The sequence below is a fragment of the Chiroxiphia lanceolata genome, chromosome 4 (genome assembly GCF_009829145.1).
Source record: "Chiroxiphia lanceolata isolate bChiLan1 chromosome 4, bChiLan1.pri, whole genome shotgun sequence".
Taxonomy (NCBI): Eukaryota; Metazoa; Chordata; class Aves; order Passeriformes; family Pipridae; genus Chiroxiphia; species Chiroxiphia lanceolata.
Window position 1 is genome coordinate 13,032,137 of NC_045640.1, and position 26,716 is coordinate 13,058,852.

At 40.4% G+C, this 26,716-nt stretch overlaps 1 protein-coding gene and 1 long non-coding RNA gene across 4 annotated transcripts in view; one reads left to right on the plus strand and one right to left on the minus strand.

The window, feature by feature from the left end:
* The window catches only part of WFS1 (wolframin ER transmembrane glycoprotein), a 33,571-nt gene extending 19,619 nt beyond the window's left edge, over positions 1–13,952 (minus strand). Inside the window, exons 1-2 of one of the 3 annotated variants that reach the window (XM_032686148.1) lie at positions 13,856–13,952; positions 11,522–11,698 (exon numbers count right to left, since the gene is read on the minus strand). In XM_032686148.1, coding sequence (XP_032542039.1) covers positions 11,522–11,693 — 172 coding nt within the window. In that variant the 5' untranslated portion in view covers positions 11,694–11,698; positions 13,856–13,952. Of the gene's footprint in view, positions 1–11,521; positions 11,699–13,094; positions 13,112–13,658; positions 13,793–13,855 lie in introns of those variants that run through there. The other 2 variants (XM_032686147.1, XM_032686149.1) reach the window with 2 other exon arrangements.
* Positions 6,695–26,079, plus strand: LOC116785944. The gene is made up of 3 exons (XR_004356774.1): positions 6,695–6,705; positions 12,458–12,463; positions 26,006–26,079. It is a non-coding gene; the product is annotated as an uncharacterized LOC116785944 (long non-coding RNA).
* Positions 26,080–26,716: the final 637 nt, after the last annotated feature.

Sequence of the window (26,716 nt, forward strand, 5' to 3'; positions counted from 1 at the left end):
AACACAAGTGATACATTCCTTCCAACCCAGTGGGAATACACCTCCAAGCTCATTGAATACACATCTAGAAAAATACATAAACATTTCCGCTATTCCATGAAAAGATCTGATAGTTGCCATAGGTGAAAACTGTTACCAAGGTGGCCCAGCACAGTGAGCCAAGCAATAGCTAGTAGTCTCACAAATGATCTTGCAAATTTTAAGGTTTTTAAGTACAGGGGTTTAAAATGCAGTTTCCTTGATCTTTTGTTTGAATACAGATGACTAAGGCACACTGACAAAAATCAGGGTAACAAAAAGGCCAGAAAGCAGCAACAATGGCATCAACTCCATCCCAGAAAGTTATACATCTAGGAATGACACATGATTTTGAAGACTTCTAACAAATAACTTTATGACTTAAGTAGTCATATAAACCAAAAGACAGAAACCCCTTTTTTTCCTAATTGAGAAAAAAAAAGCCTTGACATAAGACATCCCTGAAGGAGTCAAAAGGTTGGACAGGTGGATCCAGTTCATATTTCCATCTCCAAAGGTAGTTTGAGTAAGGCCTCTCATAGAAGTCCTCTAAACAAATTTGAATGTAGCCTGTTACACTGATAAGTGAAAGATTAAGAAATAAAATATGAAGAATAGAAATACACAGCTTTCATTCTCCCAGGGGAAAGTTGATCACTTTAGACACACAGGTATATACAATAAGGCCTACATCATTCAATGCATTTATATGTGAATGAAAAAAGGAAGGGGGCTAACATAGAGGTGCTAAAATCTGTTGATGATTCTCTGTTATTCAGGCAAAAAACCCACCAAACTTCCCCCCAAAAACCTGCAGAAGGATTTAACAACTGATTAAGTGATAAAAGGCCAGGTCAAATGCAGCAAACCAAGAAGTAACATTACCACTGCACACACAGGGGTAAGCTCTGAACTATTACCACTCACAATAACGCCTTGGAGTTGTTACACAGTGTTTTATGAAAAACACAGCTCAGTGCTAGTAAGACATTATTATCAGGGCTTTATAACCTGGGGGAAGAAACTAAGGATACAATATACGTGAAGAATTTGCAAAATGGACCAGGTAAATAGAGAGACTATTCCATGTCTTTCCAAATCCAAAACCTAAAAGGCATATATGGATAAATGCCAAATAATTCCATGAGTTTAAAAAGCAACTGGACAAATCAAGGGTAAAAGAAAAAAGCACAGAAAGCACAATACTCAGACCTCACCATTGAACAAGAAAATTTCTAGGCTGAAGGTGCTAAAGAACATTCTGAGAAGGAAACAGCTGATATTGAACACATTTAACATCTCAGTAAACATGAATAAAATCAGGTAAGGACAGCATTAGCACTGCATTTAGAAAAAGCTCCCTGGCTCTAGCAGGCATGCTGTAACTAATAGTGTAAAGGATTCTCATGAAAAAGGTAACAAGAATATTGAACTTGAAAAAGCCTATCACATTCTCCAGTATTAACACTGAGCAACTTCTGTGAGCCTTCACAAACTGTAACACTCCCATGTTAGTTCAGGTAGGAGAGAAGAAAAAGGTGGATGGCATCCAGAGGAAGAAAACTGTATTTTGTGTTTTCACGACCTTTATTTTAAAAGGTCAGTACATAACATATGTGGGTTTTCTACTCATAAGAAATCACAGATGTCAGGTGTCTCTCTCAGCTTCATGTTATTAACTGACAAGAATAATTCAGATGTTTGATACAGCAGTAGGGAACGAGCTTTCATCCACAGATATTTGAACCAGCTAAATTACTGGGGTGGGAGCAGGGAGGGAAGAACGTCTTCTTTGACATTAGATCTTCTCCCACACATGAACAAATTCTCCATATACCTTGAAGAGTACTGATGTCTGAACTGAACTTAGTCACATTGCACAGCACTATACTTACTTGAAGCTTCAGGCATACATCATTTTACTGCCTTAGCAAGGCTTTACTGTAATTGAATCTGAAAGGGAGTCCTGTCTGAACCACAAGGAAAATGACTTGCTTTTACTGTGAGAGGATACTAGTATGCATAACCTATGTTCGCTGCTAAACTCCACTCCTCCCACCATGCTCCACAAGGTAAGATGAAAAAATGAATGTGTAGGTAGAGGCAGACATGACACAGAAAAGACAGATATAGAATAATTTTAAAAAGCCTCTTTCATGACTTTCATTATGATGAACTTGAAGCTGGATTTTTATTTCATCTTTTTTTATGTCTAGAAATTTCCATAAAAACATGCCTCTGAAGTGCAACATGCAAAGCTTATCTCATTCTTAATATTAATAAAAGCACTGAAGATAGGGTCTAACTGTTCTACAGTCATTAAATTTAGAACTATAAATGCACTCTATGCCACTCTGTGCCATGGAAAAAAATTAAAATGTAGCTATCTAACACAGCACTGGATTAGCCTGAAAAAGAAACAGACAGTAACAGATCAAAACCATGTTATAAATCCTGAACCAAAGGAATTTAGGGTGGAGCACAGAAAGGACCCTCATCACCTTAAATATTACCATAAATATTTACAATGAATCAACTTGCTGAAAGCCAGTCACTTTTTAATACTAATTTTTCATCCTCCATCATCCTCGGTTTGCCTTTAAGGGCCCTGAAATGTGTTCTGTTCCCTGGCTTTCAATGCCTACAGTAGAAACAACCTAAAATTAACCAAAAGAGAAAAAGCATCATTTGGCTTCCTAAAAACTAAGCATTCAGCTGCTAAACTGAACCCACCTGCAAAAACTCTGTATATGCAGACTACTTTGAAGCACTGTCATCTTTTGGCTTTGGACGACTGAATGGGATCCTCAAACTGCTGTTGTAAGTGAATTGTGTCTCCTATACCTCAGCTTTCATCAGACTTGTTCTCCTCCATTATTTACCTTTCTCACTACCTCCATTATTGCTAGAGTACAGTCAAAAACTGTTATAGCTTCTTACAAAGTCAGCAGAGGCTTTACTATACTGTCCAAAACTATGATAGGATTGTATTGTAATCACCTGGTCTTTTTGTGGTACAAAAAAACCCAACAAACAAAATATGACTGAAACATCAGAAATAACTACCTGTTGCAAATGTGGAGTTAATTTATGTTAGAAAAGTGAATTTCCTTTAAGAATTTCACAAATTAAATATACTAGCTATAGAAAATAATTTTATGGTGATTTTTCAGTAATAGTTCATTTGCTAGTATGGAGAAAATTTTACAATATTAGGTAGGAAGTGGGCAACAAGAACGCATGCACATACAAAGTAAATAATTGCTTTTCAAGCAATAAATAATCAAGAAAAGGTAGAAAAATTAATCTTACAGGGGTGTCTGCCCATGGATATCAACCAAAACAGACAGAGAATACATTTTGTGCAAAATCTCCCTACTTCTTTGGGAGTCACATCTTACACAATACCTCCAGTCCCTTTTGGAAGTGTATGGTCACAATTTTCATGCAGTGCTACACAGGATTTTATGCAGGAAAAGTTTTTTCTGTAAGTACAAATCTGCTAAGTTAATAAAATTCAACAAATCCAACAATTTCAGAGAACAGCACCAGCTTTTTATTACAGATTTTGTTTTCACTATGACACAAGCTTTCCAGAATCTCAGACACCCTTAGGACTAAGGGCATATACATGCTAGTGACGAAATAAAAATCATTCCATTTGTTAGGAGATGCTATGTAAGCTTATCTCCAAAGTGAAAGATGTCTGATTTCTTTCACTCAGGAAAAACAGATTCATCCATGGGTAGAATGTGGTAGCAGTACACTATCAACGTACTTTTGTAACAAGTTGATCTGTACATTTTGTAACAATAAATGAAGGTTCTAATAGCTTTTGTGTGTCACTCGATTGTACTGCAGCTTTCAGTGTTCAGCAGAGCCAGTCTGAGGCTCTAGAGAAATCCTCCTACTCCCTTTTCACAAGCTCCAAAAGTTCAGTGGTATTGTGTGCAGTAAGTATGTAGGAGTAAAATTTCTGGAAAGACTGACATTCCACTTAAAAGCAGGCATCAAGTGTCACATGTCATAAACATGATTTGTACATATAGAATATAATGACACAGAGGAACTGACTGGAGAAGAAGAAATACAACAAACATCATTGATTTGAAAAATGGTTTTATTAACTTTAGATGCTTAGCTGCTCCTCCATGAGTGTTGAATTCTTTCATCCATTCAGAAGCCTCCTGTGTTCTTATCTTGACTGCAAAGTAAGGGCTTGGTACAATTAAGAGTGCATTGCATGTTTTTCTTGTATGCCCTTTAACCTTTATAGTTAGATCTTAAGATGGTCCTAGTTGTCCCAAGAACAATTAGAAGTATTTATATTAGCATACTTTGGCAGGCATTCTATTCTTAAGGGTAATAACAGGGATGGGAGAGAAGCGAATAATATTTGTTTACAAAGGTGTTGAAGTCTGGGATTCAACTCTGCTTTCTCTGGGAGGAGCAACACACTTGTAGATACGGTAATACTCTTAGTCACACCACAATTGCAAGTCATCAAATAGCATTAAATTGAAATGGGAACAACTTCTGCACCCCCACAAAATGAAGGTAAATTGTCAGGAGAGCAATAAAAAAAAAAAGCGTGTAGGTGGAAGACTAAGAGTGATGATATTATAGACTATAAATTTTAAAAGTGGAGAAAAAAGTTATTTTTTCTAGCATATCTATTATTGTACAATGATCTTTTAAAGTCATTAAAATAATTTTACACACAACTAATGAGACAGTTCTGCTGTCTTTTCTACGCATGCATCTCTGACTAAATCCTTTATGGATGAGCTGGGATAAATCTAACATCCCAAAAATGAAGAGTTACAAATAAATTAGCTGTTTTGTCATTTCTCAGTTGATAATCATCGTTATCAGCCAAACCCTCTTCAGCCAAAAAAAAAATAAAAAAAATAAAAAATTCAACCTACAGAAAAGCAATGCAAGAAAGAGTTGAGACCATAAACCTCACCAAGCCCACATATTTTTGTAGGTGCAGACCTAAAGTTATCATAACAACCTGCACAATGCAGTTTGAGCAGTTCAACACAGAGCCACTCCAGCAGTTCACTAGCTTACCATCAAAACAGAGTGGCCCTTCAAAAAGGCCCATTGCAACTCTTTAGCAAATCCACAGTGTCTTAAGTAAGCACTTGTAATAATTAACTAACTTTGCAAAGGATTCCTTTTATCTCCCAGTTTCCAGTCTCCTAACTTTTGCAATGAAGTGAGCCTGCTGCTGCTGCTGCAAGGGGCCCTCCAGCAGCACAACAGACTCCAAGTCTCTCCTTGATTCCTGTAGTGTCACAGGGATTTGCTGCAGTTTTATTTGAAGATGAACGTACGGGTATTAGGTACTTCCAATGTTTTCCTCCAAAGCCATTGCAAAACATGTCCAGAAGTTAGCAGTGCTGGCTGCTGCTGAGTGCTTATATGTTGTATTAGAGAATTGGTTCAGATAAGGAATGTCTTCTTAACTTTTCCACAGTTCCCATTTAACGCATTTTGTTCGCACAGCGGAACACGAATATTGGATTCCTTTCGAAGGAAACTTAATTGAAAGGTTGTATTCCAACCACTAGATTAAATTTATAAATGTGTACAATAGAAACCTCGAATCCTTAACACCAAACAATTTATAGAGCCACTCCCATTTCGTTACATACTTTAAAAATTTGAGCATAGCTCTTCCCCTTTTACCCTTCAACAGCTCATTTCTATCCTTCCAACACCCTAGGACTATGTTAGAAAAAACCCATTTTATTATCAAACAGATTAGGAAAACTATCCACCTGAAAAATAATGGGTAAAGATTGAGCTAGGGTACTTTTCTTAATCTGATTCATTGTGTGAATGTCAAAATTGTTAGCAGTAACAGTATCTTTGTTATCAACAGAAAAAAAGCCATTTCTGTAAAGAGTGAAAGAGGCAAAGATGGAGAATCTTTCTTCAAATAAATGGGTGTCCAATCCTACTCCTACATATGCTACAACCACCAGCATGCTATTGACAACAACAGCAGCAGACTGAAAAAGCCAATTTCCATTGTTCTGCAGCAAACTATGATGATGTCTCAAAATTTTATCAAAAATACAGTCATTAACTTTTTTTTGGATAGAATCCTTTCTCCCCCACAGCAATGCCTGGCAAATGAGCTTTCCAGGAGCCTTAGTAATTACAGGTAAAGTTTGAAGGGGCATTAATAAACTGACAGTCAAATTGTTAAGTAATTAATACTTCAAGATATAATATGCCCCTTCAAACAATCAAAGGTTTTTCTGAGATTTCTTCAAGCTTTGCACAAACATTTCACTTTGCCTCAAGAGTTAGTCTACAATAGCAAACTGCCAGAAAGTGAAGACACAGAAGTGCTACAACAGAGCTCTGAAGCAAAGGTTTTCTGTAACCTGAAGTGGAAGAGGCTAATACTCAGAAAATATTTGTAAATTACAGAGGTTCCCTATTTGTTAGCTATCATTTAGCAATGTGTTGGAGATGCACTGTTGTAAATTGTTATAATGCACCATAAACTGTTTAGAAGACCTTTTTTTTTACTATTTATAAATTCTAAGTCACTCAAATAATAAAGTAATTCTCTTGCAAGAGATATTTAAAACCTCATAACCTAAGTACACGCAGAACTTGGCATAAACAAAACAAAACCAAAATTAGTTCCTTAACCAATATGATGTTTCTTCAAGCACTGCAACTTAGCTTTGCAATTCCTCCTCTCCAACCTTATTGGCTAGCAAATGTGCATGAATGATGTAAAAAACATATAAAATCTGTTTTATCCACATAGAAAAGAAAGCTATCGCCCTCACAGTGCCCCCAGTTTCTCTATCCTAGTATGACCTCTTTTACCTGCTGACTGGCAGACAGTCAATTTTTAAGAAAGACACTTTGCATGCTGGAACATCCTTAAGCATTACAAGAAATGGTAGCTCCTCCAGATAACCTGCAGTACAATAAATGTTCCCCTGGGGTGAGAGTTAGTCCAGTTCAAGCTACCATTGTGACTGACCTGAAGCAGTTACTGGAATCCTGACATCCCAGGCAAGTATTCGATCACCATCGTATTGTGAGAAGTTTCTCTCAACTCTGTTTTCCTTTCATCTGAATCAAAAGTAAAACATCCCCTGGGCCACATAAATCTACTTTCTAACTCAGCAATACAGACCACTTACCTGGAGTGTGGATTCAGGCATCTCTTTCAAAAACCATTACATTAATAGCAGCAGCACTACAGATACCCACATGCTAACTAAGCCACCATGTTGAAGGTGCTTTTTCCCCTCTCTGTTCTGTGTACAAGTAGAGGAAATGGTTCCACTAGCAAAAATGATGTTTCTAAGCCTACTTGGAGAATTTGGTGTTGGGACCTCGAGAGCTCTCATCTGAGCTCTGTCTTTTTGCACTGCCTTAGGGCTGTATCTGAAGAAAGAAGATGCAGAGTGGATGAAATACAGATGCCAGAAAGGGGTATTGCACTTGAGAGACATAAAAATGTCTCTGGAGATTTGAGTCTTAGTCTGTTTTGACAGACTTCACAAGTAAGCAGACACTGATCTTCCTTGCTATACATGAACTCTCCTGTAATTTGCTTACATGGATACCGATGACTCAATGGTTTTAAAATTTCAGGAGCTCTAATTAGTAGTGTATATGCTTTGCTCACTAATAAACTTCCTGTCCATGAATATCCTTGAAAGAGTAACAACTTTTTTTTCCCTCATTTGTTTGTAAACATGAGAGCTGACGTATTCATATTCATTCCATTCCCTACAAATACACAAAACTCAGTAACATATGTAGGCAGAATGCAATAGTTTTGGGTAGAAATATGAATACGCTCCTTTTCTTTTTTAACTCTGCAAAACCAGTTATCTATAAATTATCCTAACAATTGAATATTTTTTCATTAAATTCAGATTTGATTAGCTCAATAAATTCTCAAACCACTGTTACCTTGTTAAAGGAATTATATGAGGAGTAACATAAACACTATCCAATGATACATTAGCAGAATATAGACTGAAGGATTGCTAAGGAAAAACCTGTAGTATAGGAGTTCGACCCCAAGAAAGAACCTGGGCAGCTGAGGATATGTGAGTGCTTAAGTGCTTTACTGAATCAGAGCCAGGGCACTCATTAATTTGCTGGATTATGCTGCAAGATATGGATAATGCTACAGGAATAGATGATGGGTGTTTCCGGGAAACAAATTACTTAACATTCACTTTGAGTCTATGGCCTTAAAACACAGTGGGTATAAAGGCTGGAGGGAAATGCACAGATCAGAAATGCAGATACTTTGGCAAGAATATTACAAGAATTAGTAGAATGTTTGAGGTTGGAAGGAACCTCTGGAGGTCACCTCTGCTCATGCAGGGCTAACTACAGCTGGTTGCCCAGGACCACATGGCCTTTGAGTATCTCTAAGGATGGACACTCTGTGACCTTCCCAGCCAACCTTTTGAGGGTGGCAGTGCGTGGTCACCCTCAAAAAACAAAAAAGTTCCCTCTGATGTTCAGAGAGAACCTCCAGTGTTTCAGTTTGTGCCCCGTGCCTCTGATCCTGTCCCTGAGCACCACTGGAAAGATCCTGGCTTCATTTTCTTTGCACCCCCCCTTCAAGTATTTATGTACATTGATAGAATCCCCCTGAGCCTTCTCCTTCTCCAAGCTCAACAGCCCCAGCTCTCTCAGCTTTCTCTCAAAGCAGAGACGCTCCAGCCCCTTCATCATCTTTGTGGCCCTTTGTTGGACTCACTCCATGTCTCCCTTGTACTGGGAAGCCCAGAGGTGGACACAGCACTCCAGGTGTGGCCTCACCAGTGCTGAGCAGAGGGGAAGGATCTCCCTCCACCTGTGGGGCAATGCTTTGACTACTGCAGCCCAGGATACCAGTAAACCCTCTTTAGGGGAAGGGCACATGGGCATGCGGTAGAAAGGCCTGAGAGAAAACTGCCTTTCAAGATAATTGAGATGTACACTGTACATCTCCCAATCTCTTAACAGAAATCATAGCTGATTTATGAAAAATTAGATTACTTCTATTACAAATTTAAATTTATAAAATTTTGTGCAAGATACTAAAGTCATCAGTAAAGAGGAGTGTTCTACATATTTGATAATATTTATTGAGATGGCTTTTTGTATATCAATGTGCTGGTCTTTTCAGTCCTCCTTTACATCACTCAGAGTTAGTCATGATCATAGTGACTATTCAAAATAACTGATTTCTTAATCTCCCAAGAAAGAAATCAGCAGAGCCCTTCTCAAAACATCTGGTCTAGTGCATATTTCCTTTGATACAATTAAACCACAACATGCCATGGCTAAGAAACCAAATCCTTTGCTCTCCCTAGACCTATCAGCAATTTGAATGTTATTTATTGGTAAAGGCTCTAGTGATTCCAAAGAATACTTTCTCTGTCAGTCATATTCTGAAAATTGCTGAAGTGCCAATTTTATGTTTGAGATATCACTCTCTGTCATATTGGTTTTTATATGCACATACATCTCTGTGAATTTGTATTTCTATTTGCACTTCCTTCTGATGTTCTACTAAAATCCCCATTTTTAAGTCCTGATGACCAGTGCTGCTCTAGGTGGAAAAAAAATTCTCTAATTCCTTTCTGTTAAAAAAGTTTTCAATTCTAGAAACTGTTAGCATTATGCCAAATGGCATAACTCTAAAATAACCATAGAAGAAAATACTGTATGACATGTTACTGAAGACATGTTCATCTAAATCCACTAAAATCTTGGTTGTTAGAGACTCCAGCATGACACAATGGCAATGGTAGCTCATTCTGCTGCATTAAATACTTGCATACATTAATACACAGATGGAAAGTGCAATGACAGTGGCAACAGGCACCAATAATATTTTAATGGGAAGAGATTTAAAGCAATCAGGAATGAGTCACAACTGAAATGGAGAAATACATCAATGGTCAAAAGTCCTCTTTTATAGAGGAACAAATAAGAACATCTCTAAAACAAAACTGCATAGGTAGAGATCATTAGTAGACACACAGGCCTGTGAAGAGAATTAGGATAAAAATCAGTATTATGTTAGAAGTCCAGTATTTGTGTAGAATAAGGAAATCTCCAAATTAGCCAGAAAAAAACACGTGACAGAAGCTATGTGCAAAACACCGCTTTTAATGCTTGTATTAATTTTCAGAATCTTGCATGAATGTGGGCACCAATAACAGAAACCTATGTACTGCTCTTTCAAATCACATTATAACTAAGCCCAAGATAACATTATACCATATTCACATTATAGTTGCTATTCTTTCCCTGTTGAAGCATATTAAGAAACCAGAGAATGAAGAATGAAAGAAAATCTACCTGTTAGCACTGATTCTAAATTAATAATAACTTAATTAATGTTAGAAGTGTCAAGTCTCTAATTTCTCAATTCTTTTACAGGTAGGCTAGATGAAAAAATTGGTAATGAACACTGAGGAATCTTAGAAATTCAGGTATCCAAAAAAATAATTCTCTCTATCTGGAATGTGCCTTTTAGTAGCAAAGAACCCAGAAGGTTCCAACAGCCAGTTCTGAATTAGATGCACACAATAGATGTGCTAACACAGCCATAATATTGTCCTGAACTATGCGCAGAGCTCAGCTGCATCTGCTTCATGCCACATAGATATTCACACATTGAATAATTTTAAACTCTTGGACAGCCTTATTACCTTCAACAGAGTGACTCATATTTGTCAGTCTAAGGACAGGCACATAAGCGGTTTCACAATCAAAAGTCGAATTTTAAAGAAAGTTAAAGAGCAGTAATTTTTCTAGACCTTGAACACAAGACTGTCTTGCTCAAGTGTTAGATTACACACTGAATTTAAAACTGGAACTCAGTAGCTGAATACAGGAGCCAGACATTTTTTGTTTTATGTTTTGTACGAGACATTTCACTCATCCCATCAGTTTCCACAATCTTTTAAACTCAATGGTTTCACAGTGAGGGGAAAAAAAAAAATCAGCATTCTGCCTTTCACGCTGTATGATGATTGTAAGCCCAAGTTCTTATCTGGCGGCTAATATTAACTTCAATTCTGGTTTCATGTATCAGCTTGTTATTCCCTCAGTCTACATTACGGTAGTATCTATGCATCCACATTAGAATTCATATTAAAGCTATAGTTAGTATGTAATCTAGCCAAATAAAGAATTAAATTGAAATTATGATAGTATTATGATAAATTTAATTTAATTCTTCCTGCCAATTTTTCACACAAACTTTTTTCCTATTGCTCTGTACACATATGAAAAATTGGATAGGAAAATTTGAAACACACAAAGTAAACTGCAGAAGAAAAATCTCTTCCACAAGAACAGGTTAAAAGAAATTGGAGAAATTTATGTTCCTACTTTACAGTATCTCTTTAAACAGAGTTTAGAATACACATACACCAAATAATCTCCCAGTGTTTAACATAAGCCAATTTAGCATAAAAATTGCTTTCATACTTACCATTTTTTTCAGTTTTCTCTCTGTTATGGGAATAGCCAGGAACTGAAGAAGTTGCAGAATCTTCTGAAGACGTGTTCTCCCTGTGGTCCACAGGAGCAGCGTTTAGCTGGGACCTTCCAAGATGCTGCTGGGGCTGAGAGGGACTTGAAGCAGTATCAGGAGTTGAATTCATTTTAGCTGCTGCCAAAGAAGAGACTAATGACTAATTATCAGACAGTAGGGTCACAATGTAAAACCAAAGTAAAAACTTAAAATCGGAACGTATTTGTATAATTAGTTGAACAAGAAACCTAAAAAAGGACAAGAAGGCAGATAGCAACTTCAAGATTTATTTATAAATTCCTGAGTAATTCCGAGCTTTGGCAGCTATTGTTGAATAAGACTGACCATATATACAGCATTGTGCCAGAACAGGGACTGCCTTTTTTCCTAACTAAATAAGAACTGATTTTCAAATGTAAATAAACACTAAAATTAATTAATCAATCCTGTAAATGCTGCATATAAATAACTTCTTTGAATCTAATGTTCTACTTACACATGCAAGAAATAAAGACTAGCCCCTAACTTTTTACGGACACATCTAAAAATAACAGAAAAATTCACTTTAGATCAAAGGCCTGGTTAACTGCCATCACCTAATCAGGTGACAGAGAAAGAGAACAAATATTAGAAAGCAAAGGAGGAGGAGATGTAGAACTCTGCATGGAAAATGAGAAGGTGGACACCACCAAGGCTGCTCTTTACAGACATTTCTAATTGAAATACAATGGACCAAAATAAGCTTACTTTATTTACTACTATATCCATTTAAAAAAAAATTGTATTTACATGCCACACTCAGGTAGGGAGGGAAAGCCTTTATGGCTCCATACAAGAGAAGGCCATTTAACTGTAAACCCTCTCCTAAGGAATGAGGGGATCTCAGTTCATTAGTAAAAAGTTCCTTAAATAAGTCAACTTTAATAAAAGTACTCACTGAAAGATTAGCTTTTACAAGACAGAAGTGGCAAGATATGCACATACTACCACAGTGTAACATATAGTAACACTTGCTGCTTAAGAGCAACTTCCCTGAAGTCAACCAACTTTCACGGAGCATTGTAGAAGGCATGTGTCCACAAACTATAGTTTTTAATTCCGGATAAATACCGAATTAATTCACAGTGCTGACCTGAAGATGTCCCTGTAAAGATGAAAGTAGTATAGCCAAAACCAAAGATACTACATAACTCAGCCAACAACTTTTTCCACTTAAAGAACACTAAAATCACAACGGGATGCTAAAAGTACCAGCAATATTACAATTCCAAAACATATTCTTTGTAATTCGACAACTTGGTTGCCAAAATTAAGCTTCCTTAAACCAGAATATATTTCACTGATACAAGTAAATGCATTTCTGTATTATGTTTCTACATCAAGTTATAAATAAACCAAGACAGTTCAGTTCAACCTTCAAACAGTCCTCGGAAAACACAGAGATTAAAATACCTTCCCAGTAAACCAGCACGGGTATTTTTAACCATTATACAATCACAAAAGTTACTTTGCCTCCAGTTTTAAACTTGACCTTAGCGCTTTGTCAGAGGGACAGCCAGGGCAGCCAGGCCGCGGCCGCAGCGCGGGGGATGCGCGGCGCGGGCGGGTCCGGGTCCAGCCCCTTCCCGAACAGCCACCGGGCGGCACCGGCACTTCTCCGGCACAGGGTGGGGAGCAGGAGCTCCACTCGGCATCAGCCAGCCCGCAAAAACACTCCCGTCCCAACAGCCACGCCGCGCTTATCTTACGAAGGGCACCACCAACTTTCCCCTCCCGCGCCAGCAGAAACCAGCCCTTAAGATCTGATTTGAGGATTTCCTCCGAAAGTCTGGGAATGGGAGACAGGGCAAGGCTTTAGAGAGCCCGGGTTTGTTCACAAGCCGGCGGGCGCTGCAGGGGGAGCCGGGGGCCGCCCGGGACCGCCCGCGCTGCGCTGCCGGCAGTGACTCCGCACCCCCGGGGACGGGCCGGAGTTCGCTCGGCCTCGCTCCCCGCCAGGTCCGGGAGTGCCCGGGCGGCGCTGCCGCCCCGGAAGGCCGGGAAGGGGCCCAGCAGCTCGAGCCGTCCTGCGCGGGGTCCCGCCCCAGACGCTCACCGAGCCCGGCAGGGCAAAGTCAGCAGCGCGGACTCCCCCGATGCTCCCCTTCGCCTCCGGAGGCGGCCGGGCGCCGACTGGGGCGCCGCCGGGAGCCCGCGGCCCTCAGGGGCGGCCCCGGCCCGCCCATCGGCCGCGGCCCCCTCTCCTCCCCTCGCCGCCGCGCCGTGTGAGGGGGCAGTGCGGTTGCCACTCACCGCCCGCCGCGCTCGGGGAGGGCTCCGGGGAGGGCCCGCCGGGGCCGGGCGGGGCTGGTGGGAGGAGGAAGAGGCGGAGGCCGCGGCCCAGGGTTGGGCAGCGCAGTGGTGAGGGCGGCGCGACCTGCGCGGGCTGTCCTCGCGCGGCGGCACCGGCAAAGGGACCCCCTCTCCGCCCGGCCCTGAGGAATGAGGAGGTGTCACGGAGGCGGCCGGGACGGGCTGGGGCGGCTGTAAAATGGCAGCGCTGGAAGCGGGGCCGGTGCCGAGCGCGCGGGGAGGCGGCGGCAGCTGTAGCGGTCCGGGGTGCGGGCACAGCCCGGCTCGGGAAGGGCCGGCGCTGCCGAAGGGGCCGGTGTGGGCGAACAGGGAGCGGCGGGGGCTGCTGCCCTGCAGCGGGGTGGGATGAACCGGAGCTTCCCCCTAAGGCAGTGTTCCTCCGTGGAGAGCAACAGGAGCGAAGGGAAGGAGGGAAAGGGCGGTAACCGAGTAACTAATTCCTCTAAGTTACTACTACATACACCAGCACTTCTGACACATACATGGAAAGCTCCTTGGCTGGAAGCAAGCTCTGAGCTTACCTGTAAGTGTTGCTGTTGTATTGATAGTAATCTGACTACTTTTTGGAAATAATACATTATTTTTTATTTTCCAGCTACTTAAATAACTCAAGGTCACTATATGGTACTTTGAATACCTTCTAATTAAAAAAAAAAAAAAACACAATCAACCTATAAATTCAAAATAGGAGTTACTCAGTTGGTTTTCACAAGTTCCAAGTTTGCAGTAGATCACGGAGAGCTCTGATGTGTTTCATTTTTTTAAATGTCAGATCCTACTTCTTGGTGTCGCTGCATGTTGGAGTTGTTTTTAATCCCCAAATAAAAATATGACCCCCAGTGTCCTCATTATTTCCTTGTCTTGGAAGTCATAAGAAAATTCTTATTTTTACCTAAAGTAAGTTTAAACAAACATGAAGCTCCTGTTTACTTCAAATTAAACTTAAAATTTGCAAAAAACCCCCCGCATTTACTTTTAAGAAGATCATTTGCAGTCTGAGTGTAATATGGTTTCATTAGGAACATGCAATGCCTGCCTTGTGTTATCTGTTGTTACTTTGGGCTGACAGTATGACAACTGTGATATGACAAACTGCTGCTGCAATCTGCTCCCCCTTCTATTCACATTTCCGTCAAGATATTATTTTATACAATTGATTTGATATTTAGTGGGTATGCTTAACAGATGTAACGTGCTTTGGGAACAGGTGGAAATGAGGGTGGTAGCTGGAAAAGTAAGTAACAAGGGAGTGTGAAATAAAGCCTCCTCTACTGCTTGTGCCTGCAACGTTCCAACTGAAGGCACAGTCGCACATGGCATAAATCATTCCAGAGGAGCTCAGTTCAAGGATGAAACTGCCACACTGACTACTAACCTGCTTAATGGTGAGGCTTGGTGTAAAATACATTCTGTGTGATCCTACACTGAAGACGGAAATTAGTGCCATTGCTGAATTTGATCAGGTCCTTACTTAAGGCCAGTTTAAACCTTTGCAGTAAATGAACTGTCACATACACCTTATATACTCATTTACATGTTATATAAATACAGATAATGTTACTGAGAGTAAATAGAACTCAGACATGATGACAGCTTCCATTATCAATCCACTGGTTTCACTTTGGCTTTACTTTATCACAAGTAATGAGTTCCCATTTGGTATTATCACAGTTGCAAATTGTTGCAACTACAGAGAAGAAACATAGAAGTACTGTAATAACTTGGCACAACACCTTTTTAAATTTCAGATATGACTCATAGAATTAGTAGAATGGTTGAGGTTGGAAGGGACTTCCTGAGGTCAGCTTCTGTTCCCCCCTGCTCATGCAGGACCACCTGGTTGCCCAGGACTGTGTCCACATGGCTCTTAGAGTACCTCTAAGGATGGAGACTCCATCACCTCCCCGGTGCCAGTGCTCAGTCACCCTCCCAGAAAAAAGTGCACTTCCTAATGTTGAGAGGGAACCCTCTGTGTTCCAGTTTGTGCCCATTGCCTCTGGTCCTGTCGCTGGGCACCACTAGAAAGATCCTGGTTCCGTCCCCTTTGCATTCTCCCTTCGGGTATGTAAGTACATTGATAGATGGCCCTGTGCCTTCTCTTCTCCAGGCTGAACAGTCCCAGCTCTTTCAGCCTTTCCTCATAGGAGAGATACTCCAGTTGTAGGAGAGATGCTCCAGCTCCTTCGTCATCTTAGAGGTCCTCTGTTGGACTGACTCAGTATCTCCATGTCTCTTATACTGGGGAGTCCAGAACTGGACACTTGCTTAACTGCATGAGGTTCCTGTCAGCCCAGATTAAAGAAAAGACTAATGCAACAAGAACAAAACAAAAAAGGTTGCAGTTAGCCAGTTTCTTTTTGTATTACAAAATCAATAAAACTTTCACAAATATTTTGAAAGTTTTCAGAGTGGTGTTTGATTTTAGCTGATTTCTGTAAACATTGTTTACTCAAGAGATGATGGAATTTAGTAGAAATGACTGTGTGAACATCTGAGACGCAATACTGAGATATAGGCTGAAATTAACTGCTTTTCCGTATAATCAATTAGTTCTAGAAATATCCTTGGGATATCTAATGATCTGATCAACTCATATGTTGCCTCTGTTAAACAGCATGTAATATAAACTGACATTTTCACATTCTGTTGTGAAGTTTGTATTTCAGCATCTAGGCATGTGTTTAGTATTGAAATGTTTAAGAAAAGTGTCTTTTAATTTGTAACAGCAAAGGATCATGCTAAGCAATATTTATTTAAATACAAGATTTTGTTATCAAATCAATCAATTCAAACTGATTTACCTATCATATTACTGAAATTCAATCACACTTATAGCGTTGCTGGCATACAAGTAGTTTCTCGTCAGTCCAGAGGAAAAACTATTTAATCAAACTATTCCTGAATGAAGAGAGAAGTGATCATCCAAGAAAACAGATCTGCATGAAGCATGATTCATTCCAATGAATAACCTTAAGCTCCTTATGTTTGTCACAACACCTCTGAATAGGAGTCCATTTCTTTAGTACATTCAGAAACAGGTTTAGTTACTCTGGACATTTTTGGAATGCATTAATCCCAGCAGAAATCTTCTCAGCAGTGCTCTTGTAAGAGAAAGAAGACCTGAAAAATTCACAGAGAAATGCCATGTGCATACTCAGTAGTTATGAAATGAAGTACATTATGAAAATGAAAATATCTGAGTGATGCTAAGTAACCTGTACTAAAAGCTGTCTCAAAGATCATGTCTTTTTTTTTTTTTTTTTTGCCACACCTTACTAATTAGGACAAGAGCTGTTATTTCAAAATAATAAGTTTTGTTGTTTACTCTGTTACACCCATTTTTAACAGTATAATTTAATTGATGGAAGCATTACATCACCATAATAATAGTGCAATAAAAGCTTCAACATCCTTCATGAGCAGCTGGGTACTGTTGTTTCATTAGACTAAGGGCCAACCTGAAAACAGAATTTTTTTTTATTTTATTTTATATTTTTTAAGGCAATGTGTTCTCAAAAGTGGGAGGCGTTTTCTGTCAGAAAGAGCACAATACATAAGCATGCTGAAACAAGGGATGTAGAATCTGGAGAATCAACAATACGATGTGAGCAACTAAGATATTAGTGTCATTTGGGATGGACTTGCGGTAGAAAGAATTAATAAAAGATGAATGTGGGAGGAAATGGAAAGAAAAACACAAGAAAGTGGACACAAAAAGCAGGTAAAAATAGGAATTGAGTTTTGTGAAGATGGTGATGAAGACTCTTCTTCCCAGATCTGCATATTAAATACACCTCTGTCACCTTAGGGTTGGAGCAGCCTTTGCATAAGTACCTGTTTTCATGTGCTAAGGTGTGTAGGGTAATGTGACCATCATTCCCTGTCCTACTCTTTTAACCTCTCTTTATTCCACTGTCCCTGTGCCAAATACTTTTTGGGTGGCAGCACACAAGTATTGTTCATCATCACTGCTTTATATAAAAAGCATCATTATCATTCTCCCATCAGCTTTCTCAGGGTCAACATTTTCCTTTTCATGAGTACCTACGCTATAGGAAGCTATAGGTGACTTACATAGCATCAGATCTTCAGTTTTGCCCTTATTGCTCAGCCATCTTTTCTAATCATGGACACGCACTGTGAAAGAGGAGAGGTTTTCTAAAAACGGTCACAGATACAGCCATATTCACACAGGTGATTAGTAAGGCTGTGGAGGTCTGACACAGCAGCTATTGGGAGGTAAGCCCTGGGCTGGATGCATTCCCTGGAACAAGAAACTCCTCTTCCACTTCCTTAGATGCTCTAGATTTGTTCTGTTCACAACTTCACTCTGAGACAGCTAGTGATTTCATTGCTAATCCACAATACAACGGGACTTGGCTCTCTTAACTCTGGAAGCAGCACGTGAATCAAATTGTACTTGTACTGTTCTGCTACAGTCAAGAGAAAATAGGGCAGTTTCCCTAGAGGGAAGGAATAGTACCTTAATGTTTATACACAAAAACCCAGCCACAAGTATCAACAAATCTGGATCCCTTCTCTTGAATCAGTTTGTTGCCAGAGATTAAATTTGATGTAAAATTAAACTGGACATATTTAAGCACTTAGGATTTCTTGATAGGAATAACCTCTTACTCTACAGTTTGTAAATAGTTTGTCAGTAAATGAAGGTGCATTAAGAAGTACCATGGTCTCCCTCAAGCAACATATTTAACACAGATGGATTTGCATCAACCTTTCAAATTAAAAAGTATGCCACAAATTCCATCTGTAAATTGATCCATGAGTGTTCTTGCCTTTGCAAGTGGAGCTTCATCTTTTGCTCACAGTGACCTCTAGTGTGAATGGATGAGACAATTCAGTGCAATTCAAGGCAGTGCAGGAAGAACTTGGTGTGTGTTCATACTAATACCTGGGTAAGGGGACACATATGTGTGCCATCTGTTTGACTGCATGACACACTGCTTAAAGCATGCAAAAAGTGAACAGGAAACCATGAAGCTAAAAACATTCCCTCAGCCATAGCAAATAAAGAATTTAGAGATCTTTCATTTCTGTGTAATTTTGATCAGATTTTTCTTTACCAAAACCTCCATGCATAGTTCAGGTAATTTTCAGGCTCCCAGGTCCAAGAGATTGCTTTTACTTTCTGAAGCCTTGCACTCGACTCTGTGTGAGAGATACAAATCAGAAGGCAGTGATGCAAGAATTTCTACAAGAACTGCTGTAAAATGTACAGATTCTCCAAACCCTGCCCTCAGTATAGTTATGAATTAACCTCATTATATTACGTACATTTTCTTCAACCAAGTATATTGGAGTGACCGTTTCCCTTCTCTCTTCTGCAGAGCGATTTGAATGAATTGGGGGGGAAAAAGGCTCTAAAGCAAAGATTTTTCTTTTGGTTTCTCCAAAATTGCAGAAGAAGAAAGTGAAGCAGATCATTATAGAAAGTAAGTTACCAAGAAATATTCCTGATGGTTGGCAGTGTTAAATTGCAATTTGGTAATTAAAGAGAATTAGCTAATTCAATCCCTGACTACTAAGAATTAAAGCTATAAGCACCTTCTCACATTTCAGCAGGAAATAATCTCAGGCTCACTTTGGACAAATAGAAATGACCATTCCTTTTTCAGACAAGTTCACATGGCTTGAAATACAAGGTGTCAGTAATTTGCAAAAGACACTACAATTTTTTTTGTATAAACTACTTTCTGTCCTTTCCAAGATTCCATCTGCTACACAGCAGCAAACAAGACATGTTGTTCTCCAATCACAAAACATTACATATAGATTTCTGCCTGAAAAACTGCCTTGCTACATCTCAGTTTCAGGCATGTTTAATGTAAAAGAATTCTGTAATAGAGATTGTGCGGAATTTAATTAAGGTTTTAAAAATCTACAAAACTGTCACATTGAAAATTTAATTTCTGACAAGAAATATATGCTATTAGTCATGTCAGATCAAATTCTGTCATATTGTGGCTTTCAGAGTTTTAGTCAGGAAGCAGGACTTGTCATGGTAACCGTTTCATAGCATTCCATGTCCAGGTAAGGTGAATTCTCTTTGCAAACTCATAGAGTCTTAGAATCATAGAATGCCCTGGCTTGGAAAGGACCTTAAAGATCATCTAGTTTCAACACCCCTGCCACTGGTTGCTCAGGGACCCATCCAGCCTGGCCTTGGAACGCTTCTGGAGATGAAACATCCACAACTTCTCTGAGCAACCTGTTCAGTGCCTCGCCAACCTCTGAGTAAAGAACTTCTTCCTCGCATGTAACCTAAATGTCCTCTCTGTAGTTTAAAACCATTCCCCCTTGTCCTATCACTACTGGCTCACATAGAAACTTTCTCTCCATGTTTTTCATAATCTTTCTCTTGATACTGGAAGGTTGCTGTAAGGTGTACACAGAGCCTTCTTCAGACTGAGCAACCCCAATTCTCAGCCTGTCTGCATGGGGGAGGTGCTCCAGCCCTCTTTGTGGCCTTCACTGGTCTCGCTCTAACAGGTCCACATTTTTCTTGTGCTGGGGCCTCAAAGCTGGACACAGTGCTCCAGGTAGGGTATCACGAGGGCAGAGTAGAAGAGGGAAGAATTCCTTGGGCTGCTGGCTGTGCCTCTTTTGATGCAGCCCAGGATGCAGTTGGTCTTCTGGGATGCAAACGCATACTGCTGGGGCATGTCCAGATTTTGGTCCACCAGAATCTCCAAGTCCTTATCTGAAGGGCTTTCCTCAATAAATTCTTCTCCCAGTCTGGACTCATGTCTGGGATTGCCCTGACCCTGGCTTAGCACCTTGCACTTGGATTGTTGAAACTCATGAGATTCCCATGGTCCCACTTTTTGAGGTTGTCCAGGTCCCTCTGGATGGCAACCCCTCCTTCCGTTGTGTCAACACCCTGCTCAGGTTGGTGTTGTCTGCAAACTTGCTGAGGGTGCATTTGATCCCACTCTCTAGGTCATTGATATTCAAGAGTACTGATCCAATTAATTTTGAAATATGGCAAAACAGGGTGCCTTTTTCTTTACAGAAAGTAAAACTGCTTCCCAGACAGCCAGAGCTACAGCAAAGGGAGTAGGGTGAAAGAACAATGCAACAGGAAGATGCAGGAAGTCTGCTGTAAGCAAGGATCTGTAGAAAACATATACATTTAATGAGCTTAATTTACACCAACATAATTCAGAAAGCTGCATTTGCTCACAAGGGAGCTGTTCAGGTCCACAAGTGAAGAAGGAAGGGAAGGTCCCTGAATGCAGCCAGAGGAAGGCAGCAAAGTCGGTGAAAGGGCTGGAAGGCACGTGCTGTGAGGAGCAGATGAGGGCACTGGGTCTGTGTCATTTAAAGCAAAGAGGGCTGAGGGGTGACCTCATTGCTCTCTCCACAGCTGTTCAGCTCCATCCTAAAACACTTGTTCTGACATCAATCCAATTGATAAGATTTCAAGTAGACCTCTGATGTAGTGCATTTACGTATGCAAATGATTCTAGTGGACATGCTCTATAAATTGCTTATAGACAGGTAAATTCCTGAACAGCAGGTATCAGAATGTTGTGATCAGTGGGACATAGTCTAGTTGGAGACCTGTCACTAGTGGTGTCCCCCAAGGGTCCATACGGGGTCTAGTATTTTTTAACTTATTCATCAGCGACTTGGATTAAGGGGCAGATGCCTCAGCAAGTTTGCTGAGGACACAAATCTGAGAGGAGTGGCTGATACCCCAGAGTGCTGTGCAGCCCTTCAGAAGGACCTCAACAGTTTGGAGGGATGGGCACACTGCTTCATACCTGAACACCTCTGCACACAACAGGCAATGGGAGCTTTGTCTACAGCTTAACAGCAGGGACATGGGGCAACACCATCCTGTCCTTTCCAGTGCCCCTCTGGCACTGGCTCCTGGGCTCCCCTCACTCATGAGCCCACCTCTGCATCACCCCACTGCTGCAGCCCAGAGCAGGACTGTACCCTCTCCTTCCCACGTCACTCCCACTCCAGGCAGTGCCTTTCTCCTTTTTACCGTCCAACACACACTGGACACAAGAAGTAAAGGCTCAGGCCTTTTTTCCAAAATTTTTTTTCTCCCCAAATCAATGACTACAGCATGATGAAAAGAACAAGTGCTCCTGATTGATCACACTGATAGTTTTATTTCCACCTGTTAAAAGAAGAGGGAACCAGCAGAGTCTAGCACAGGGGACACAATTAAATATAGAAAAAGGTTGAACTATACATAACAAGACACATTTACACACAAAAGAGGTCTTTATATCACCTATCAGTTATTGCCAAAGTGAAACATCACTGGAACTCAAATACATTATATTTGATGGGATAAAATCAAAACTGTGATGAAATGGCAAATTGCCCATTAAATCTTCAGAACACTGAAAACATGACATTTTCCCCCAAAATCCAGCTGAGTCTGCCCTGAGAAAGGACTTATATATAAATATACTTATATATAAATGGGATGATATTGGCTGTGAGTTTCTTCTGACCATTTATTTCAAAGCTTTTCATGCAAGCACATTGATAGAAATGTGAAAAGAAAGGAAAACGTTAAAGGATCGTTAAATGGAGAATTTCAGAATTATTATCTGCAAATTTCACATTATTCACTGTCAATTACATAAAATAATAAAGAGAAAGGGTTCAGTCAATTTAAAATGCAAATTTAAACCTCTGTTCATTAGACTCTTATCTTCCCAAGACCTTTTACATACAATTTTTCTACTATATGTTTTGTATATACATCTATCTATCTATATATGCATGCGTGTTCAGATTTTATGTATGCATATCAGTACTCCAATCCTGTTGATTAACATCAAAAGCACTGGAACTTACTAACTTTAACAGTGCCTCTACCTGACATTAAAACGAATTCAAGGACAAGTTGCAGCTCTTAAATAATGCTGTTTCGTCTTAGAAAATGCAATCATCTATTTGTTCTCGTGATGCCAGATGTAGTTAGACTGTATTCTCACAGGATGGTGCTGGTCAGCTTGAACTATTTCAACATCTCCACAATCTGCTCTGTAATTAGTGCATGGTACACACAAGGCTCCCACCAGGTGGCAATAATAGTCTTCATTCTTTAAAGCATTTGCTATTATTTTAGATAGTATAAATGTATGTTATGTACTAAGTAGAAGGAAAAAATTGGGGTTTATAATATGGTGATAGAAAATTATTTTCCTGAACTCTCAAGGTACAAACATTTTCCAAAAGTCATTTGTAACTAGGAACACACAGCAGCATGCAGGGCAAGAGCCACTGTCGGGTTCTTAACAGCTCTTTCAATATAAATACAGGTAACACATTCCAATTGGTTCCTGAGAAACTGAAATCGTTTAAATTTGTCTTTTGATGGAATTGCAGAGAGCAGAGAGTGTGAAATGCTAATTTACTAGTGGGAGCTTAAACCTCACAGAAGTCTCACAATTTTTTAGCTCAAATTTAGACCGATCAATTTCACACCTTCAGCTACAAAATAAATGCTCTTTCTAGATTTAGTCCAAATGTATTTCTGTAAGTGTTGTGCAACTGTTATATTCCTATCCTGTATTTCTATCCCTATCCTGTATTTCTGAAAGAGAAGAAACCTGCACAAGTGCACTGTATGACTCCTATTTGCCAGAAGCGGTGGAATTGCTGTCCCTCATTTTTCAAATGCTCTGCACATGGTCAGCAATCTTTGTACAACACAGTATAAACGTGCCCCACCTGCAGAGCTGTGCATCTGCTTAGGCCAGCAGTACAAGTTCCACATACTCAGGATTTCCCAGTTTTTTGAAGCCAACATAGAGTAACCGGTCTGACAGCATCCGTAAAGTCCTTGACCAGTGAGAAAAATCCTCACATTTCTCCTAGAAAAGTTTCCAGTGAGAAAAATCCTCAAATTTCTCCTAGAAAAGTTTCCAACAAGGAATAGGCATATCTGAGGAAACCAAAAGACGTAACAATTGTGGAATCTCAAAACTAGTTGCATGGTAATTGACTTTTCAGTGTCTTGTCAGGCACAAACAGGCAATGTGCTCAGTCGTTTACTTGAATTCCCTAACTGTGAGAAGTTGTAAGTGCCCAAAATGGTCTTCAAAAGCGAAGAAGAGGACATCATCTAATAAGTCAAGCAGACAATCCTAAGGAAAGAGGTGGAGACAAACACTACAAACTTTCTCACACAGAGGAGATCGTTTAGGACAAATGCCTGTTTCTGTTCATACAGTTCAACAAACTGAGGTCATCTTGTGCACTTCACAGAAACTCTTTTTGTATGTTTTAGTCAGCAGAACTCTATATGCCAGCAATATAACCATAATTTAATAGTTTCTAAAAATCCTATGCAAGTAAACTACTTTTTCCTGCTCCCTCAGGTAGAGGTATGTACATGCATCAAATTTCATAAATATTTCCAAACCATTTTGCTGTAACCTAAGAAACCAGAATCCTTTCTTGTACATTCTCAATTGTCAACCTATTGCAACTTGTGTGATCACATGGAGTGCATTTTTTGTACCAAATGCTTACACTTGGCATGAAGAAAATCATGTAGGAAAAGCTGATATCAACACAGGCATTATTTTTCTACTGTAGCTATACAGAATATCAGATAACACTGGTTGAAATAGGGATATTGCATTTGGTTCAGATTAAGGAAAATGTAAGGTAAATGTACAAGTTATTGCCTTGAGGTAATAGGTTATGAACATGACAGCTGTTTTTATCTTGGTATATAATGAAGCACCCATAAATCTGAAAAATTTTATTTATATGAAGTTTTAGACCTCTTTGAGCACAAATAGGTATGGCTGCAAAAGTGTTTCTTGAAAGAGAACCTGAGTTACGTTTTCCTTTCTTTCTCAGTTCACTTTAAACAAGTCTAACCCATTATTTGATGACTGTAGTCAGTTTATCATACATGGTCTCTGCTGCTCCTTCCTCCTCAGGAGTAGGACTCCTCACACTCTTCCCCTGCTCCAGCCTGGGCTCCCTCCCACAGGAGACATTCCTCCATGTAGTTCTCCAACATGAGGCCTTGCATGGGCTGTACTTCTTCACAAACTGCTCCAGCATGGGTCCCTCCCATGGGGTGCAATTCTTTGGGAACATGCTGCTCCAGCGTGGGTCCCCTGTGGAGCCACAGGTCATAATTCTTTTATATAATTGCTACCTTTTAACCAGCTAAAAATGGCTATTTGTAAAATTACTCTATTTTTTCCAACTCCCACCTGTTAAGCTGTTGTTGTTTGAGCCAGCAGGCTAAAATCTGCCAGACCTATATTTGTTCACAATGTTTGTTTACAAGACTCTTTGTCTGAAATTATTGCTGAATCCTTGTTTTGTTTACACAGTCCTAACTTAAGCCAGATAAACACATTAATACTGGAAAAACTTCAACATCTTGAGAAGAGCAGGACATGTAGCATTCATCTAGATTCTTAGCCAGTCATGTGTCAGACTGACTCCCTGTATGCACACTGCAATGAACACAGCAGGGGTGCACTGCCATCCTGAATATGTCACCTCTCAGATTCCAGAACGTTTTGCAGATGTAAGGCAGTATTTATCTCTTTCCCAAAGTCTTGCAATATTTTCCCTCTTCAAAGAACTTTCTTGCACATTTTGTTGTTCATTTCAATTCAAAACACATAGAAGACTAACATTTGGGGGGAGGGGGGGAATGCTAAGGTGACAACCCTGTAAAAGAGTTATGAATATTTTTAAAATTGATTTCCCCAGAAATGGTACTTCTTGATCAAAATTAGTTCAAGCACTATTTGGTGGGATGAGAAATCCAGCAAGAGAAACCCACAGGAAGAGCTGAAAGGAAGCTGGGTAGACCTTCTGTTTCAGTTTGAAGAGACTGGAATGTTTGTTAAAGAGGATGAGTTATGAGACAGACCAAACTCCTCTCTCTCAGCAATTGTAAATTCAAAAATTAAGGGGCTTTAATCGAGGAAGTGTGAAAGAAAAGAAGAAAATAGCAACCCTTTATTAAAAGGTGTATGTATATTGGCAAGAACAGTAACAGAACATAAAAACAACTAAACAATAGTCCTGTACCCAGAAGTTCCCTTCAAACAAAAGAAAAAGCCTGAACACTTCTCTGTCTTTAGCGCAGTTCTAATCACGGTCGGCAGGGGGCGCTGTTGGGTCACTGGAGGTGCAGAGCCTGCAGTTCTGTGTTGGCCTGCAGGGGGCGCTGTTGGGTCACTGGAGGTGCAGAGCCTGCAGTTCTGTGTTGGCCTGCAGGGGGCGCTGTTGGATCACTGGAGGTGCAGAGCCTGCAGTTCTGTGTTGGCCTGCAGGGGGCGCTGTTGGATCACTGGCGGTCACCACACGGGCAGAGGGGTCTGAGGGGTTGGTCTTGGGTCGCGGGAGAAGCCAAAAAGAAGATGGGGGACCCTACCCCCAGTGGAAGGAAGGGGAAAGGAAAGCAGTTCACCCCCAACAGGACTCACTGTTGTTCTCAGTTGATGGCGCCCTAAAAGCTCCTCCTCTTCTCCCAGCGAGCACAGAGACTCTCCGATGGAAATGCAGCAGGTCCGGGCTGGAGACAAAAGACAGCTCGCAGGCAAGTTGAGGCCAGCAGTCAGGGCTGACCAGGATGGGAAGCCAGAAAGACAGGCTTCCAGGCCTTCTCTCCAAATGCACCGAACACAGACCCTGTCTCCATCCCCGAAAAAGAACCCAGCCCGTCTGCCTCTCTCCCCTCTGAGCAGAGCCAGCCACCCCCTCCCAAAGCTCGTCCCCTCTCCCCCCAGCCCCTGATGGGCCATCAGCGAGGAATGCGGCCTG